This window comes from Sinocyclocheilus anshuiensis, unplaced genomic scaffold (genome assembly GCF_001515605.1).
Source record: "Sinocyclocheilus anshuiensis isolate Anshui unplaced genomic scaffold, SAMN03320099.WGS_v1.1 scaffold180, whole genome shotgun sequence".
Taxonomy (NCBI): Eukaryota; Metazoa; Chordata; class Actinopteri; order Cypriniformes; family Cyprinidae; genus Sinocyclocheilus; species Sinocyclocheilus anshuiensis.
Genome location: NW_015554093.1, coordinates 1,871,290 through 1,892,170, shown reverse-complemented (window position 1 = coordinate 1,892,170; position 20,881 = coordinate 1,871,290). Strand labels below are relative to the sequence as shown.

The 20,881-nt window shown below is 38.4% G+C and overlaps 1 protein-coding gene across 3 annotated transcripts in view; it reads left to right on the top strand.

Annotated features, from left to right (window-relative positions):
- The window catches only part of LOC107669357 (neurexin-1-like), a 414,348-nt gene that overhangs the window by 155,590 nt on the left and 237,877 nt on the right, over positions 1-20,881 (top strand). For all 3 annotated transcript variants that reach the window (XM_016461537.1, XM_016461539.1, XM_016461538.1), the window contains 5 exons: positions 8,206-8,507; positions 14,431-14,592; positions 17,047-17,473; positions 19,046-19,429; positions 20,448-20,651. In XM_016461537.1, coding sequence (XP_016317023.1) covers positions 8,206-8,507; positions 14,431-14,592; positions 17,047-17,473; positions 19,046-19,429; positions 20,448-20,651 — 1,479 coding nt within the window. The remainder of the gene's footprint in view (positions 1-8,205; positions 8,508-14,430; positions 14,593-17,046; positions 17,474-19,045; positions 19,430-20,447; positions 20,652-20,881) is intronic.

Here is a 20,881-nt window from a genome sequence, read left to right as displayed (position 1 = left end):
GATATTTTCAGAAATAGAAGTCGCGTTTTTTCATCTGAAACGTGCTGCGATTTATATTCCAAAGCCACTCATATATTGCAGAAACACTCAAGCAAGCAAAACACGCGCAACGCGTGCACGTATTTGTACTGATGCAGAATAGTACAGCCTAGCGCATTTCACACAGGCTGCTAGATTCACTTTCGCCAGAAAGTCGTGTATGCCTAAGGTTGAAAATAAATGATGTTTATAGTGAATGCCCCTATAAATGGTTTCATTTTTACGATTTAGTTTTAATCCGAATGATGCGTGTGCTAAGTGAGTGAACATCAAAGATCACACAACAGAAGTGCGCGCGCTCTCTCTCTCTCTCTCTCTCTCTCTCTCCCTACCGTTAAGTAACTTGTGCATTGTTTTACTTACTTGTTTTTTACATATCCGACCGAACTACAAACTTTCCAGTGATGTCTGTGAGAAAGGTATATTCACTCGACAAGCTCGCGCATCTGCGCCGCTGCGCGCTCAATCCACTCAGCGTGCTTTGTTTATCAGCTCGCGCACATCAGCTATACAGGCGTTAAAACTGAATGTTTAACGTTATATTCATTGCATACATGTACTTCGTAGTAGACATCCTTAATTCCATTCTGCTGTCTGTTGTCGGTGTTTCTTTGTCTGAATATGGCACTTATCACATGTTGTGTGGTATCGGCGTTTGGTATTGGGGCATTTACAGGAGCTCAGTATCGGCCCGATACCAATATCGGGATCGGTGCATCCCTACCCATTGTTCACCTCTGCTCTCTACGTCTGGAGCCAAGGTGCAAATGACCTAGGCCATTAGAGCCACCAAACCAGTTCTGGCCAGCAGTAAGGACAAAGAAATGCCCCAAGAGAGACAATCTATATAGACATATTGGCTTGAAACCACCAAAATGGACAGGAATACTGTAACGAACATGTCCTATACGTCTCCTTATTCATCCAGGGAACTGTGCACACACAGTGGAAACTGCACCTGGAATAACAGCCAATGTGATCTCACCCACTGACACAGAAATGTACATCAGGGTGATACATGGGAGAAAAGATTCACATCAAATTTGGACTCTATGAGTTCAGAACATTGCCACAAGGACTTTGAGAAAGGTTTGGAAAATAAATAAAGTATTTCCAATGTCCTAAAGACATTGTTTTATTTAACTGTGTATTTTGGGACAAGGCAACAAGCTCCACAGTACGGAAAGGCTGGACGTGATGGGCGGACACCTGGAATGCAATGATCCAATCACCACAGTTGGAAAGGCCGGGAATTAGTAATATCCTCCCCAACAGGAAGGAATAAGAGCTTTCCCAAGCGAGCACACTCTTGTTTTGAGTTTATGACCAGACGAGAGAAGAACAACAGCATGACCAAGGTTACACTCTTGCGTGCGAGTAAACCTTTCACCACACGGACCTTCAAGCAGCCCAACTACTTTTGCAGAGGGCTTTGGCTCCAGCAATCAGAACCTGACCTGCACGACTCAAGTACCTCCTACCTGCAGAGGATCCTGCGGATCTACCATCGCCTGACCTACAGTTCTCTAGATTACTAGAGTGAACCAGCAGTGAACCTCCAGCACTCAGTGCAGCTCTGCAACTGTGGAAAGCAATCCAGTCTACTCCCACTGTGACCGGAAGGAAACCAGTGGAAAACATCTCCCATTGGCTGATTGATCACCCGACCAAGTGGAATGTAAATATAAGCTAATCAAACCTTTTCCCAAAGGTCTTGGCATTAGGTTGTTGCTGTATGTGATTGCTATTTGTGTAGAGACTGATTATCCAGGGTCAGTGTATACAGATAGATACATTAGGCTTATTTACTATTCCATACCAGCATCCAGAGTGACCACAATTGACTCCCCCATAAACTGCTAACTACCCATTCATTGCTTCATTTAATTGGCATTCATTCAGTTAACACCCATTTGTGTAGTAGTTTGTAGCTTCTGTTTGATTGATTCAATTTTCTTAGTAGTTTAGTCATTTCCCCTTTGTAATTTAGTCAGTTTCCTTAGTAGTATTTAATAAGTGTGATATTTCACTCTTGTATATATTTTTGTTAATAAATTCATTTTTATTGCAACTGTGTCATTCTTGTATTGATAATTAGAGGCTCTACAAGCTCGCCAGAATCTCACTTACCCTTCAGATTAGTCAGATGGTAAACTCCCTCCAATTTTTATAATTCTAATTCTTTATTGTCAAGGTGAAAGTCCTTGGCTGGTGCCCCGAGGAACGGAGGGATGTGCCATCTGAGACCCGCACCCACAATAAGTGACGTGGGCTCTATTATTATTTGGTACACTGCAGTAACCAAAACCCACCACAATAATATAGACTTTAAAAGTCTTGAAAAAAACATAAAAAATTCTGTCTAATATGTACAGTAAACACACCTTTAAAAAAATACAAAAATGATCACTTATTATTATGTTTTAATTTTTATACGTTTTAATATTTATTTAACTTTCCAGTTAAGTTTCCAGTTACCACCAGCACTTCTGATCCTATTCACAAATCTGTCCCCCAGAATATTTTACTGTTTGAATGTCAACAATTAATATATCAAAACAAATACATTTTTATATAGTTCCATCCAAGAAACACTATTTCAAACTAAAAGAAAATAGCATTTTTGTCAAAAGACTGAATCATATTTAGAACGATGATCAAAACATAAATGAGTCCATCAACACCTCCAAAGCTTGCACAGCTTCGGTATTTTTCTCTGTGCTGCTGAATGTTGGTGATCATGTTAGCTTACTTGTCCGTAAGCAACTTCTCCTTCTGGTTTACACAGATCTTCTTCACTTGTTTTTGGGTCCAGAGATGCTGTAATATTTCAGAAGATCCATAACAGCACCCCTACAGTATAACAGTGAAACATGGATCACCGGAATAACAAGATTTGTATCCTAAATGACGGAAAATCTTGTCAATGGTGGGGAAAGGGTTAAATGTACTAAAAATACTATGAATAATTATGCAGAATTGGAAAAAAAGAATTGCTATACGTGGTTCATGATTCCCATCCCTCATGTTAACCAATAGCCAAAAATATTGGAAAATACTCCACCCACACTAAATTGTAATGTTTTGTCTTTCAAATGCTTTGTCAATAAACAGAATTATTAATAATTCTTTTATAATTCCGATTATTGAAATTTTTGTGAGCCAGAATCGCTTGAGAATGAATCCATGAATGGATTTCTTTCCCTCCCACCCCTAGTTTGATCATAAGTCCCCGCAATCCATGTCATGTCCCCCCTCCCTGTCTTTCTCTCCAGCTCATAACCTCGCTGCCTTTCTTTTCCTTCTCCCAGTCTGTCGCTGTTGATTTCACACTCCCTCTCATTTAGTGTTAGTGTTTTCATATCTGAGACATGGACATTAGTGCGTAATGACAGTAAGTCTTGACGCCTAAAGAACTGATTGCTCCAGTCTTGTCATATCAAAGACACAAAGGAGTCTTAAGTAAATAAATCAGGCTATTCTGCTCTAGCAGAGAGCATCCCGTCAGCGTGCTCTGAAGGTTTGGGGTGAACGCTGTTTATTTCTCTCATCTCTTTTGAAGTTAGAGATCGGAGGCTGGACATGAAGATTTAGACATCTCATCAGCAACACCACATATCTGCACATAACTAAAGCTGGCTTTACGGGCTCTGCATTAAGGGGTGACTCCTGTGGTTGTTGTTTTGCTCAGTTTTCCTCTGGCTTGGCCTGAAGGAGAGTGTCATTAATGCTCTAAGGGTGGAGTGTGTTTATTCGGCGCTTTTAGTGGAACTTTGTCCAATTACTCAAATTCTGACCATGGTGAATGTAAATAGCCATTATTCAGAACTAGCAGACAAGTAACTTGTCAAATTAATGCTAAACCTGCTTTTTAGACCATTTTTGGACTATTGGGCTCGGGCTCAACAGTAAAGATGGCCGGTTGGCCAGGGCCAATGTGAGAGAGTTTCAGGCCAGTTGACAAAAAAGTTTAATTTAAATGTCACTAAGGTAAAGATGTCTGGCTAACATGTAAAAGTTTTTTTCTTTTTTTTTTCTTTAAATGGCATCAGGCAGAAGTGTGTTGGATTTTGAAAAATATGAATTATGACAAAAAAAAAATCCTTATTGATGGACTGCAGTTTATGTGCCAGTGCAATCTTGGAACCACTCTTGGTCCAAAAAAAAAAAACTGAACTAAAATTGCTTACCAGAAACGTTACACACCAGCATGAGACAAATGATCCTCTTACCACACCTACTGACTACTTAAAGACAACATGAAATCAAAATAGACCCTGTTGAATTTTTTTGTCATTAATATTTAATGTCCCTAGTGTTGAGCATGATTATTTGCTGCATGTTATTCTATAAAAAAGAAGAAGAAAAAAAAAGGCTGTTTAAAAAAAATCTGTTTCTGCAATGACTTTTGTAGGCCATGTGTTCAATAACTTATAATACTGATTAATAATATAATGTCCTAATTATGATATTATAAATTGATTTCTTCTACCTACCACTTTCCTGATAAAATCAAGTAACAGTATGCTGTTAAATGTGTCACATTATGAATGTTAAATGTGTGTTGAATACAGTTCTGTTGTCTTTGAGATACCATGTGAAAGAATGTTCTATTCTATTCTATTCTATTCTATTCTATTCTATTCTATTCCCCACCCTACAAAGATACAGTTGTATTCAGCATGTCAAAGTTTGTCAAAAACAGTGGTATCAAAATATAATTCCTTCATGACAAACTAACAACTATCAACTGCTTATGAACCTGAATTTGCTGCTTTAACTTGAATTATCCGCTTCTGTCACGCTCTCAGCTCCCTGCTGCCCATATACAGTTGGGCTTCCCTGTGCTCATGTAAACTGACACAGGCAGAAAGCACCTCAAAGTCGTCTGATTGGTGAATGTGAACGAATCTAAATGTGGTATAGATATTTTATATTCCATAAAAAATATATTACACACTGCACCTTTAATGCAAACGAAGCTTTCTGTTTGCGAATATATTCGAGTCACAATTCATTTATCAGAAGCATTGTTACTATCTGAGTAACGTCTGAGGCACTTTCAGACTGCCCTTTTGAAAAGTTTAAAGCTTCTCTGATATTGTCGAGTCCCATCATGTCACGTCGGTTTATTGTTAGAAACATTACCTTATACTTAGTCATAGCCCCTGTGTTTTGTGGGTCATGTTCTCTTTGCGTCACACCATAGTCAGTGAGAAAAAAAAAAAAGGAGAGAGAGACAAAACTCCTAAGCACACATGGCTCAGCGGGGGCTTCATTTCTCATCTCTTAAGAGTTTCTCTCTATGTGGTAGGTGTGCTTGTTGTGGAAAACACTCTGGCTGTTTATTCTCCACTGAACCAAGTGGCACTATGATAAGATTCTGCCTCTGTAATTTTGCAAGGTCACATTTCCTTGGTGAAGATGTCTGGTTGGTTGATTCGTGCCCAATCGTTTCTTTCCTAACTGATGGTCTGAGCCTTCTTGCTTGATGAAATATCACAAGTCTTCAAATTAATGTTATGCTCTGCTGATTAAACCTGGAATGGAATATGTCATACTATTTTTAGCAGCTGAGCAGGTTACGTATGCATATCTGAAAGATGAATATTGCTGTACTGCTGCTGAAAACATGATTGTCTGAGATGTGTTGGCAGAAGCTTGATAGATATTGTAGAGCACCAAATCAGCAGTGGTGGCTAAAGTACTTGGCACTTAAGTAAAAGTATAGATATCTTACCAGAAAATGACTTTGATAGAAGTTAAGTCACTGTTTAGAATATTGCTTGAGTAAAATTTTTAAAGTATGTGATATTTATTGTACTCAAGTATGAAAAGTATTTTTAAATATTAAACTTAAGCATTGAAAATACAAGATTCAAAATGGAAAAGTAGCAAATAAATATTAAAAATTGTTCTATACACAGTTTGAGCAGCAAGATTGTGTTCAGTTTTAACTCTTTCTTCCATTTTATATCTTTGGGCTAGCATAAGAGCCCTTCATCTTGTACGGAGACATATCATCATTCCAACATAAGAAAACAGTTTTTGCAAATATGGAATCTGCATCTGAAGTGGCATTTAGATTCATTTACACAGACTGTTTAATGCAGCTCAGAGGTTACATGGATGCATTTAGCCAGCAGTTACAAATGCATAAATAATGTTGAATATTGATATTTGAAAAGATTTAAAACATGAAAAGATACTTGAAAAGTGAAATTAAAGCCGCCACTGTTAATGAGCGAGTCATTGAGATTAAATCAATTCATTCAAAAGGTTGATTTATACAGGAATGAAACATTTGACTGTTTTAATGAGTGAGTCACTGAATCATTCATTCAAAAAACTGATTCATTCAATAAGGAAACACCGTCTAAAATGTAAGTAGCCTAACTTAATACTAACTTTATTAAACTTGTATAAAATAAATATTACATTTGTTATCATGCTGATATCTGAAGAAAAAAATTTCACTCTTAGTGTGATATAGATGAACTATATTAAATGATATAAACATAAAAGACATACAGAGTCATTTTGCCTCTTATCTTGAATGGTATGGGCTTTCTAAATGCATTTTAATCGACACAGTGTATGCGTGCACTCTGGGTGTGTTTTTGTTTGGTTTTTGTGATATACTCGATAATGAAATATTCAATGGAATATACATTTTTTCACATAACGTAAGAGTGCAGTTATTACAGTATGCTTAGTTATTACATTATGAGTTGCTACATAATTTGTATTTTAAAATGTATTTAAATAGAAAACAGTTTGAGAAATACAGCCTTGGTGAGCATAAGACACTTCTTCCAAAAACTTAATCTTATCAACCCCAAACTTTTGAATGGTAGTGTATATTGTGTATATAACTAATAATCATACTGTATATGACATGTTTGAGGTAGTAAATTAACCTGTTATCAAAGTGTGTGAGTTTACTGATGTTCATTCACTGTTTAGCTTCAGCTCAAGCAGATCAGTCTCTGACAGACTATGATTTGGAATATTTGAAACAATCATACTCTTTCTAGATGTTTTGTGATTGTTAATTCTTGCTGTCATTTATTTTGTCATTTTTATCAAGATGTTTACATGACAGTCATTTAATTAGCACCATGATTTAACAGTAATTTTGTTGACTAGATTAAAACTGCCTGAGACTTCAGCATTTTCCGCCGTGCTCAGTCTAGCTGTTTTGAACACGTCTTATGTAAACACTCTGCCTTAAGAATCGTGTCCAATTGGGGTCAGACTGACTCGAAACTAGGCTAATTATACAGAGCTTCTTTTTACATCACACAGGCAACCCACCAACTATTCGAGTTTGAAAACGTAGTATTGCACATCCCAAAAAAATTAACAGATGGTGTGGGCTGCACATGACACCAGAAAAAAACGAACAATCTGTCCGTGAAAGTGATGATTTTTAACGACCTAAAATAACGAAGACGAGATATTTTGACAAGCTTCCTCAGTCGCCTATTTTCTTAATGGCTGTATTTTGAAACTCTACCTTGCTCATCAAAGCTTTCACATCTTACAGTGGCGTTCGCAAATCAAACCGTTATTTAACAGTGCGGCTGTGTTTTATTTCAGATTATTCCTGACAGCCCGTTTTCAGTTCATTTAATTGCGCGCTCGTGGTTTAATTTCAGGACGGCAAGCTTTACATGCATAAATGACCTTCACGATTAGCTGATGCACACGGCGCTGGAGGAGATTACACTCATTTATGTGTGTGACATCACTCACCTCTGTGGTTTGTCTACGGGAAGTGCGAATAAGGAAGCATGTATACTCCAGTGAGATTTTCTCATGTCAAAGACATGTACAATGATTCATGCTTGCAGCTGTCTTGTACTGTTAATTTCTGATTTGTTTATGCTTCATTTGAGCCAGTGGCCTTAAACCTCTCATTAGCCAAAATCACATCAAGGCTCAGGTCCTGCCCAAACTTTTCTGGGTCGTAAAACATGCTATGAGTATTTTACATGCATTGCCATTTCATTAATTCCACTGTTCATCCTCAAATGTTTGGTTGGTTCTGTGAGTCTACAAAACACAGAGAATATAAAGAAGAGTCAGTTCTCATACCCTTGGTCCATATCCATCCCAGCTCTAATGACCTTCCCTTGCCTTTTTCTATCTCCCTTCAACAAGGCCAAGTGGAGTCAGTGGCCACGTTCAAGGGTAATGAGTTCTTCAGCTACGACCTGTCCCAAAAGCCCATCCAGAGCAGCACAGATGAAATCACCCTGTCCTTCCGAACGCTGCAGAGGAATGGTCTCCTGCTCCACACCGGCAAGTCTGCCGACTATGTCAACCTGTCTCTGAAAAGTGGGGCCGTGTGCCTGGTCATCAACCTGGGCTCCGGTGCCTTTGAGGCTCTGGTGGAGCCGTCCGACGGCAAGTTCAACGACAATGCCTGGCACGCGGTCCGTGTGTCCCGCAACCTACGTCAGGTAACGTTCACCTTTGCACATCGTGGCTCCACAGGGTGCTTCATTTGATCTTTCTGATATTTTTGATGACTGAATTTTGGTTAACTTGTATTACTGTGATAAGTAGGTGTATAAATGTGTAATTGCAGTATTAACTCTTTAAAACTGCTTTTAGCGATTTCTGCACTGCTAGCAAAAGTAATTAAACTAAAAAAAAAGTTTTTTGATTGGCTAATAGGGAATTTCAAGCGTGGCAGTGGTCAAAAAATCGCTACAAGTAGTTTTAAGTCAGTCTAAACCTTTCATTTAGCTATGTGTTTCTTCTGAAATAACTGTTGTTCCACATATGATTTTAGCCTGAAATCCTGTAATATCAAGAGTATATTGTTTGTAATAAAAGGTGAATTTTAGACTGCATTTTTGGGGAAGGGGTTGTTCCAAACAAAAGTGAGCAGCCAAATTTTCTTCAGGAAGGACCCTTCAATTAGGCCATTAGCAAAGGAAACTTCATGGAAGTATATTAGTTTTTAAACCCAACAGGATGTGTCACTTACATATTTACAGATTTTGCAGGAATGAATCCTAAAACCTGTAAACAAATTAAAAAAAATTCACTTTTGGTTCCTGAAGTCAATGTTTTTGTTTTTGTTTTTTTTTTAGAATGCCTTTTGAATGCCTGAAATAAGGTCTGTGGTTTAGCACAAGCTTAACATATTTTCACATTTTATTCTACAACATTAAAATGCATCAGTAATATGATTTTACATATCTTACTCCTTTGCTAACAAATGGCTGAATGGGACTACAAAAGAAATTGGTGACATTAAACGTCATGTCGAATAGGAAAGATAATTTGCTAGTCCACTTTTACAGCCTTGTTGTGTTGATACTTGTGCACCTGCACACTATTCTAACTCAAATTTTACAATTTGTAGACTTTAAATAAAGATTAAAAGAGTTGATGGAAATTAATTTATAATAATTTTATAATAATTTAATTTAATTATAATTTATGCATTTAGCAGACGCTTTTATCCAAAGCGACTTACAGTGCATTCAGGCTATACATTTTTTACCAGTATGTAAATAAATTATTATTTATGTAAATAGTATAAATTAGTGGTGGTGATATTATAGTCTTGCGACCTATGCTTAGCTTTTTTACTTCTGGTGATTTGTATTTACAGTGTAGGCTTCAAAATTCATAAATGTTGTGTTTATTTGAAAAGATCATCTGGATGACGAAACATGTGAGAATCATAAACTTTTGTTGGTCACACAGCTTATTTTCTGCAGTAAACCAAAAGCCAATGGAAAAATCCTAAAAAAAAAAAAAAAAAATCAGATAATGTTCAGATTTAATAAAGTGCTCAATTTTGAATGGAATTTACCCTGAGATGCGCTGCACAAAGCCCAGTCTTAATTGGAATCAGATGGTTTCACAGGTGCTTTAGTGGACCAGGCAGTTGGAGCTTGTCCACCTAACAATGCTAGCCGTCAGAGAATTGACAAGGTAATATGTAACTCTAATTGCAAAATAGATTTACGTTGCAAAATAGATTCACTGAGATGTGTTAATTTCAGCGATGTAGTGAGAGCAAAATATTTCTGTTGTTGGAATCTTGGAGGTCACTGCAGGATTGAAGTACCATTAAGCCACAGGCACTTCCAGACATAGATGGCGGTGATAATTACCTTCCAGTTGTTACTAACCAGTATGGGTGTGTGTGTGTGTGTGTGTGTGTGTGTGTGTGTGTGTGCGAGTCCCTGTTGAGGAGGAGTGTTTTGATTTGGCGACTCCATTCAAGTCCAGACTGCACCACTCTGTTTTGCCTGTGATTAAATACACAACAGTGAATATGCTCCAATTATGCCGGTAAAATAATCTGTCCAGTAAGCTTTCCATCTTGTGGAGAAGGGGGAATGTTTACTATTTATTATTTAACCTAAGAGAAAAGGGGTCCCTCTATCACAGCCTTCAAAAAAGCAGCGTTGTAGTTGAGGCTGTTTTTTTTTTCAGTGCCATTATCCTGATTGTTTTCGATCCGTTATTGCTGAAATATGATTATATGATAGGGCGCATCGTATAGACACACACTATGCCTGCTCGCTTCTGCCGCCACTGATTATTTCTCCATTTGACTGCCGTAACCTTTAGCTCAAGTGTTGCTTACAGAGCCGAGGGTGCACCTTGCATCTGTTAACGAATGAGCTGTATTTTTGTTCTGCCATGACAAATTATGGAAGTACCGAGCTCGCCGATGCCGAGCAGGCATAAACGAGTGCATAACGGGTGTTGACATTTTTACTTTTGTCATTCATTTACCTTAAATAATGAGTGAGTCACTACTGCTGCTGTCATTCTTTACTCTAACGGTGCTGCCTCTGCAAGATCCCTCCTTCAAAACCCTCCCTGAACCATCTTGTTTGACAGATTAGTTGAATTCTCTCTCTTTTTCTCTCTTTTACTAACACTGAAGCCTCTAAGTGGATTTGTCATTGTTTATCTTCTGCCTTTACCCTTTCAAATACTAACATGAAATCCTCCATGGAATGTGAGCCATCTGTTTGCCGTTGACAGTGTCCAAAGAAATTAGGTATAAACTAACAGATTTCAACAGCTATTTTTTTCTTCTCATTCTTCCTGGGAAGATATATTCTAATGGAGGGCGGAGAAATTAGTATCATTTCGTGGTATGCTTAAATTTGCTTTAAAATTGCTAGTAAGTCATATTTCAATCCTTTTAAAGCGTCTGTGGAGTTTATGGTATGTAATTTTACTCTCCCTCCTTGTTTTTTTCTTTTTTGAAGCGCGCAGGGGTTGGACTCCCTACGGTAAACAAACTGCATTATATGGTAGATATCACATTCTAATTTGTCTAGTTTGGTTTGGCCCTTTCTTTTTATCTCTTTTTGCTTTTACTGTGCAGAAACGACTAAAGAAAAGTTTAAAAATGGCATCAATCCCCAGGTGCCATGCAAAAGTTCATTTTTTTCCATTTGCAATTTATGTACATTGTTTTTTTTTTATTCCACTCACAATCCTCTCACCCATATCCTTATTCAAATGCTTTAGGTTGTATGAGTTCTACCATCAGTAACACATCTTATTTGGCTGAGAGTTTCTATGGTGGGCGTAAATGATGCTGTAAGCTGCTGAATACAGTCTGGGACACCCTATGGCTGACACTGGATTTGTTTTCTCAGACAGAATTTGTACTGACAAATACATATTTTTATGCTTAATGTAAATCCTGATGTATTGCTCCAAAACCATATCCTCAGAATTACACAGACAAACTTGCCAGTTACATTAAATTACATGTTAATCTAAAATATAAACTGCCCAGTGTCAAAGTAAAAGGGCAGAGGGTGCTTTCAAAGCATTTCATAATTTCTCAGATAAAAGAAACAATCAAAAACAGTTTGATTTGAGTGCAGCTCTTGTGCAGCATTTCTGTCCACCTGCTCTATTTTCCCTCATTCTCCCCCTTTGATGTTGGCTTTTATTAAATGTTGCAGCATCTCATACAGAGATTTCGGTGCACTGTATGATGTAGCATTTAATAATTCTGATTCTCGCTTAGATACGTCTCTTAATATGCAATGTTCTCAAGCTTTGTGTTCATATCTGCCAAGTTAATCAACAGGAGAGAAGGGCAGTGAAGGCTTTTATTTGAAGATGCAGCTACATTAGCTTAGATACAGTTTACTGTTAATAGCACAATATATGCCCAATGCAAAGAAAAAAAAAGGCAAGCAGAAAACTCTACTCTTCAAACTTTGTTGCAGACAGATGATTTCTGTGTGAAGCTTAGTTGATTATAATGGGAGCGATTTAATTTCGACACGCAGTGTAGGTACGGTGTACCTGTGGGTTGCTTATGGTTGCCAAGCAACATCTTAACTCCAATTAGGAGTTATAGTATAGAATATAGAATATATAGAATTAATATAGTATTCAACTGCATAAATCTGCTATTTTTCAGTGGCTTCAAACTTGACTAAAATTGTCATATTTGTAATGTATTATTCTTTTGAGACTTGTTTTTAACTCAAGCATTGCATAATGTAAAATTATCATTTATAAATATGAATAATGATGTGAATGATCTTCCTTTTTGGTTTGCATCCTTCACATTGCAGTAAACGAAGAAGTAAATAAATATTATGTATTCATTTTTAAAGTATTTATTAAATTTGCTGAATTAAATAATATATGACTATTGAAAAAAACATTACATAGACTTTAAGTGATGTAAAATTACTCTGTGAGAGGATTTTGCACCTATCACCCCTAAATACAATCAGATAACATGTTTAGATGTTTACACTGTGTTAATGCTAAAATGTACAAGCCCTTCTGTTTCTACAAGTAACATGTTATTGACAGTTCTTTCTCATTTCCAGTTGCCTTTAACTTTAACACTTTAATCTGAAAGAATGACCTTGGGCAGACAAATGGAGGTGTACCGCTTGAGCACAAACACTCACTGTTTATATGAATTGAAAGTGGAAAATGACAGAATTGGATAAAAATGATTGTGGCTGCCATACAGCCGTTATTAACCCTCTGTCTAGGGAACAGAGAAAAGATTGACCTCCCCTTACCCTTCTCTTCCTGTGGCAAGAGTACATCTTGTTTTCTTCATGAGTTTATTTTTTTTTATTGATTTTTGTCATTAATTTCTTTAAGTATCTGATGACATGTGGCACTTTTTATCCAGCATGTGCACATGTTTTGCATCATTGGACTTACGCTTTGTATACCGTGTTTTTTAAAATATAATATGCAGCTTGTACACACCATTATGCACCTGCATAATTTGCTTCCACTGCATGTGTGGGTAACTATTTTTGTTGATGTTGTGTGGTGCTGTACATTATTTATTTATTTTTTGGGTTTCTTTTCCCCTCCATATCTTGCTTTCTCTGCTCTTTCTCTCTTATAAAGGTTCAGACAAATACTGGGTTTCAATTTCAGGACAATGCATACCATCTACAATTTCCAGCAAACAAGCTGCATTTTTTTTCCAGCTTTGCCTACTTGTCCACAGTAATAATAATGTTCACAGAATATTTGACGATATTAGAGATGGAATCTGAATCCTTTCTGTCTGTCGGCATGGAAACACCTCAACCCCAAGCATTTATTAAGACAGTAAGAAAACCACCTGTTTTGGATGTCTGCCAGTGTTTCCACACTTCAACATTAACATTTACAGATGTTGCAAGTATAATTGTGCTCTAGATGCATTTAATTAATCTTAAATGACTCTTTATAATGAGTCTAACTACATTAAGTCCTGAAATCGCAGCCCGAGATGCCTTAATCGTCATGCATGGCTTGTGTATTAACAAACTGAAAGCTGTCGCTACCCAAACACCTCCAAAGTATTCTTTTCAAGACATCTCTTATATAATGTGTGCAATTAATCCAGTAGTTGATCAGAACTGACCACCAACATAGCTAAATGCAACCTCTGTTATACTAACAACCATTTTTGTGTCTGAATCCCCCCCTTTTATACTAATCTCGCACAGTCACCCTTAACATCACTTGCTAACCCACTCAACATTTAGTGATTCCTCTTAGCTCCTGTAGCCATACACCTCCCCTTCCTGTCTCTCCTCTCCAGCACTGACTAGTGCACAGTCCAGCACACATGACAGCATTCTCTCATTCAGAAAGCAGCAATAGCAGACATAAAAATGGGTTGCCCCCTCGCTAATGTATGCATACAGAACCAGAGGAACCCCCACGTGAAACAGATTTGAGTTTTTTTAGTAGAGGAACTTGTTGAACCCAACAAGGATTTCAGCTTTTGCATAATCAAAGGATTTCCCACGTTCCCTCTCTTGTTTCTTCCCTCTCTCTCTCTCTCGCTCTCTCTCTCTCTCTCTCTCTATTTTCTATCCCTCCGTGGCCTTTATGCAAACACAGGTGACGATATCGGTGGACAGCCTGCTGACAACCACTGGCTACACCCAGGAGGACTACACCATGCTGGGCTCAGATGATTTCTTCTACGTGGGCGGCAGTCCAAACACAGCAGATCTGCCCGGCTCCCCTGTGAGCAACAACTTCATGGGCTGCCTTAAAGATGTAAGAAGCATTTTGTTCTTTCCTTTGATTTCATGCGAGATGGTCGAGATCTGCTCAAAGAAGATCTGGTTTCTCGAGTTCCATTGATGTTCTTTCTGTTTGGCGAGCAGTCTGTCCTCTTTTACCTCTTCCTTATCTGTCCTTTCTCCTTTCTCTTTCACGTCCATTCGTACCCCTCCGAGCATGTCCCATAATTTATGTCATGTCTATACTGTTGAAGTTCCAGCTTTACTATCTTGACAGCCAAATTAAAAATTGATTTCCTCTATGGGAACCCCATTCGACTGTCCCAGACTCTCCATCTCTGTCTCGTTGACCCCGGACTCTATTAATCACCACTCTCTACCTGCTCAACCGTTCAGTTAGTATCAGTGGCCCTCTTCAGCAGGAGCTTGAGCACTCCCTTATCGCACCTCTGATAGAGACATATACTCGTCTACAATTCTGTTATGCTTTTGGGAGTCTGTGTTTTGTCTTGTTTTTGTCTTGTCGCTCTTTCGTTTTCATTTGGTCTTTTGTTGTACAGGTATTGTGTGTCATGATTGTTGTTGGATGTTCATGTTTTCTTCCATGTCGACTGCGTCCACCTGTGTAGCGTTTAATTGGGCAGGTTTGTCAAGGTATATATATATACCCTCTCGAGTCATTTGTCAGGTACTTATTAGTTGTAAATGTTTGGTGAGCCTTGTTTTTTGTTTCTCTTGTTTCTTGTTTTTTCTTATCTCGTCTTTGAAAATAAATATATATTTTGATCCTCCATTGAGACCACTTTTTTGCCGAGAACAAATCCCCTGTTTTATGTTGAGAATAAATGGCTTCTATTGCATTCAAAGTACATGTTTTTAGCAGTTCATGCATTCCCTGGGAATCAAACCCATGACTGATGTTGTTAGTACCATGCGCTATTGTCTCAGCTACAGCAATACTGGAGTCCTCATTTTGGATGAGCAGTTTAGACCTTTTCTATGGCATGGCGGGAAGGCAAATCAATGTTTCGTAATTTGTTTGAATTTTGTCCTTTTTATCTGTGCAGTTTTTATGTTCATTGAATGTTTACCAGATGAATCACCAGATAATTTTCAAACCACTCAAACCTTGGTTCCAGGAAAAAAAAAAAAAAAAAAATTAAATGTATGATAACTAAAATGTCTTACAGTGTTTAGTCTGACCACCTGAGGTTGACATTTTCTGAAGGTTTAGAACCTTTTGTCTGATAATTGGAAAAAAGATTTTCAGTCCCTGTTTTGTACCCCATTTTGAAAAGTGCCTGTTCCGAGAAGATTTTTACATTTTCTAAAGAAAATTTAAGTAGTGCTTGCCGGTGGAAAAAGTCTCTGACAATACTTAGATGTTGTTTTTGATTTCTTGAGCAGTTGTTGAGGTGTTCAGAGTGTTTTTAGTGCTTCATCATGCAGTTGCTAGGCTGTTGTGTGTGGTTGCTGAGGTGGCCCAAGTACAAAAAGTGTCTCCCTCTTCTATGTTTAGCATGTTTCTTTAGGGGGTTTGAAAAATCCCTAACCCCAAGTATAGTGACCTCTGATTACATAAATGTGAGATAGGAAACAAGCAACGAGACATTTTAAGAAACACTGAGATAACAGACCCGTATCTTAATCTGATAGTGAATCAGGAATATCAGTATGCTTAGGTTGTGATGGTTTAAAACGGTCTCATTGACAGATCCCTCAGATTTTTTTGTCCACACTCTCAGGCAACAATTGCATTTTTCATGTTCCTTCGCTCGGAGCTGGCACCTCTTGTTTTGCTCCTACCTCTTCCCTTTATTTTTCTGTCATGAGGGCTGACGAGAAACATGGCTGTCTTGTGTTATTTTCAGAGACACTCAAGTTCACACCCAGCAACAAAGCGTCAGTCATCATCTTCGGACAGAGAGTGTAAAAATGAAAAGCATGTTTGCTGTGCTGGGCTGATTCGCCCATCTGGCTGTAGAGACAGTGCATGTGGCTGAGACAAAAAAAATCAGCCCCAGGGGACACATTCACAATGCATGTGTTGTAGGAATGTTATTTTAGGATCAGTTTTGCTTTGTGTCTTATAGTGTGGGCTAGACATCATACCCTAGATCAAGATTTCTCAGTTGACATCACCTAATGAATGCGCTGTTTATGCGTGCGATTCAGAAAACCGGTTAGCTTTGGTATCGTCAGAGCTAATGTTAGCGTAGGATGATTCATCATCCTACATTCGTTAATGAAACAGAATATCGATTAGACGGGGGTTTCTGTAGCGCTCTAGATGAGGTCGCTAGGTTTATGTGATCCACTCGTACTTCGAGTATTTAAAGAGACTGCTGTGTTTACTGACTTGAAAACCGTGCCCCCGAGGTACACGCATCAGCTGTAGTTTGTTTGTACCAGTGGGCAGCAGGCTACTCTATTCCACCCTGTTAGCATTCAAGCACTTTTTTTCCCTCTCTCTCTCTCCCCGTCCCAGGTGGTCTACACCAATAATGAGTTCAGACTGGAGCTCTCCCGCCTGGCTGAATTGCGCGACCCCAAGGTTACCATCCACGGTGACCTGACCTTCCGCTGCGAGGATGTCGCCGCATTAGACCCCGTCAGTTTCGACATGCCGACTGCTTATGTAACCCTTCCGCACTGGAACGCAAAGAAAGCCGGTTCCGTGTCCTTCGACTTCCGAACCACCGAACCCAACGGCCTCCTGCTGTTCAGCCACGGGCGGCCGCAGAGTTCCAAAGATCACAGACCGAAGGTGGACTTCTTCGCCATGGAGCTGCTTGAAGGTTTCCTCTACCTGCTCATGGACATGGGCTCCGGGAGCATCAAGATGAAAGTCGGGAACAAAAAGGTCAATGACGGAGAATGGTGCCACGTGGATTTCCAGAGAGAGGGCAGGAAAGGTGAGGATATTGCAAGATCAGCACACACATTATTCGCCTGTTTAAAATGCTGTTGTTAACCTACTTGCTTTGATTTTTGCTCAGTTTTGAGACTAAAGGGACGTTTCCTCTTAATGTCTGCCGTTAAAGCACCTCGTTCTGCCCGCTTAGGGTCCATCTGATATGCATACTTCACAAACTGCTTAATCACTGTACTCCATTTCTTCTACTTCTCATTACCTCTCATTACTGTAAGAGCTCAACTCAAATACACTTTCCACAGTTTTAAAGCAGCAGGCCCGGCATGAGATTTAGCAAATCCCGGGGGAAGAGGTTGAAGACCTTTCCACTAGCTGAGCTCAGGAGGGAAAAAAAGGAAGCACAGTGGATTGTTAATGCTAGGGCTGTCAATTAAATGTGTTTTTTAACTGCTACTACAAGCATCCAGGGTTGTGCAGTTCATGAGTTTGAATTTGAATTGGCCACACCCCTCAGGAAGTTGAATTGGAATGAAAGGAAAAGGAATGTACTGATTTAGAATACACATCAAATACAGTCTATCATCTCTCTGTCTATCTATCTGTCTGTCTGTCTGTCTGTCAATCTGTCGTTCTGTTTGTCGTTTTGTCTTGTCTATTGTTCTGTTGTTCAGTTTAGTGGTCTATCTCTGTCTATTCTGTCATTGTTATTCTGTCTGTTATTTTCTATCTATCGTTCAGTTTGATGTTCTGTCTGTTGTATATATCTGTCTTTCTATGAATTTATTGTTCTCTCTTTCATTCTATCTGTCGTTCTGTCAGTCATTCGATTCGATTTGATTGTTCTGTCTGATGTTCTATCTACAGTATATATCATTCTGTCTGTCGTTCTATCTGTCTTTCGTTTATTTTGTCTGTTATTCACTGTCAATCGGTCTATTGTTATTGTTTTTGTCTTGACAAACTTTGCTTTTCTAATGAAAATTAGTCATATAAATTTCTTTGGATTCAAATTCATTTTAATTCTACTTCCTTACATCCAAATTCTAAAAGTTTACTGCCTCAATTCACATTAAGGATTTGAATTGCAGTTGAAATGCATTGTCAGTGACATTCTAAATAGTGCACAGCCTTGCAGACAACACTCGGCAAATTATTTTCTGATTATTTCCAGTTTCAGTTTAATTAAAGTATCATGTCATCTTTTTTTTCGGTAACACTTTAAGGACCAATTCTCACTATTAACAAGTTGCTTATTAGCATGCATATTACAATCATATTGGGTTTTTATTAGTACTTATAAAGAACACATTAATACCTTAGTCTGCATTACCATATTTTAGATCCCTGAATTCTACCTCATACCTAAACTTAACAACTACCTTACTAACTATTAATAAGCAGCAAATTAGGAGTTTATTGAGGCTAAAGTCTTTGTTAATAGTTAGTTAATAGTGAGAATTGGTCCCTAAACTAAAATGTGACCTACTTTTCTAAATCAATTTATAGTCCTTTTATTAAAAATTGGACAAAAATAGCTCTAAATGTTGTGGTGCATAGGTTCACATGCAGATTATCATCAATCACTACTTCCTCCTCATTTCCTATCACCTAGGCTCTATCTCCGTCAATGGCCGCAGCATGCCCTTCTCTACCAACGAGGGCAGTGAGATTCTGGATCTCGATGGTGAAATGTTTCTGGGGGGTCTGCCGGAGGACAGCGGCAGTCTTCCTCTCCCCCCAGAGGTGTGGACCGCCCGCCTCAGGCTGGGCTTTGTGGGTTGCGTGCGGGATCTCTTTATAGATGGGCACAGCAAGGACCTGCGGCAGTTGGCGGAGCTTCAGAGCGCTCCAGGTGTCAGCAGCTTCTGTACGAGAGAGACCCATCGGAGGTGCAGCTCTGAGCCCTGTTCCCACGGAGGCCGCTGCCGCGAGGGCTGGAATCGACATGTCTGCGACTGCACTGGAACTGGATATCTGGGCCCCAACTGTGAGATGGGTGAGGAAAGTAGGGCTTAAAGCAGTGGGGAGGGAGGATTAAACATGGGATTACTTTTTACAGGTGAGACACATTCTCATAAAGAAGAGCAAGGCTTCAGTGCTTCACTTGTATACTTTTATATTGAGATACAGCTGCACTTTAGCTGTATTCATCAGATCCCACCTGCCTAGACCTTTGTTTGCTATTGCTGTATCGTTTCTAACTCTCTCCTGCCCTCTGCTGTCTGTCATTAAGTATAGCAACGTGACCACACAATGTCCACTACAGACATGGCACGGGTGACTCAGCATGGGTGCACATACACATGAAGCAATATTTTAATAGTTATATGTAGCGAATAATGTAAATATTATACTAAAATTAGCATGTAGCATGATGGTAGCATGATATTCTGCTGATAATTATGTCTGCTTGGCTGATTAACAGAAGTTTATCGGTTTTCTTTTATGTGGTTTTACTGATCTTTTGAGTACAATCATGGAGTTGCATTGTAGTTTTATGCAAGGTTATTTTAATAAACTAAAACTAACCTGACTAAAATGAAAATAAAAATGTATAAAAACAATGTAGACACATTTTAAAAAACAGCAACCAAACAAAATGACAAAATACAACAAAGTTACTAAAATTAAAATGAAAAGTAAAAATCTAAAAACGTATATAACTCAAAATATATATAAAAAAACAACCGTTTTTGAAGTATCTTATGACAAATTACTATTATTATTATTATTAATAATAATAATAATAATAATAATAATAATAATGACTTCCATTACATATACATTACAATGTAAAAAACGTATTAAAAAAAAGTATTTATTTAACTACATTGTAACTTTAATTAATATCGAAAATGTAATAATAATAGTAGTTTTATTACTTTTTAAATTTATATTTAATTTATTTTCTTACTTATTTTAGACCACTTACAAATGTAAAAGCAACAGAAAAAGTCCTCATTTTTTTAGACCTGTGTTTTCTGATTTACTCTCTTTTTTTTCTGCTCTCTCAGAGTCCGCAGTGCTGAGTTATGACGGCAGCATGTTTCTGAAGGTCCTGATGCCTCATGCTGTTCACACTGAGGCTGAGGACGTGTCTCTGCGCTTCATGTCGCAGAGGGCTTATGGTCTGCTCATGGCCACCACCTCCAAAGAGTCCGCCGACACCCTGCGCCTAGAGCTGGACGGGGGAAGGGTCAGACTCACCGTCAACCTAGGTAACCTTCCACTGCTGACCTCCGGTGTCGAGGCACTCATAGAACAAGTGTGGGGTTCCTTCCAGAATGCATTTCACCTTCATTCCTCCATCTTTATCTCTTTCTTGTCTTCCTCTCTCACTGTCTTTCTTTCTTTCTTTCTTTCTTTCTTTCTTTCTTTCTCTCTCTCACCTGTGCAGCCTTCAATGGCTATCTTTTCTGCAGCTTTCAGAGCAGACAGCCAGAGAGAC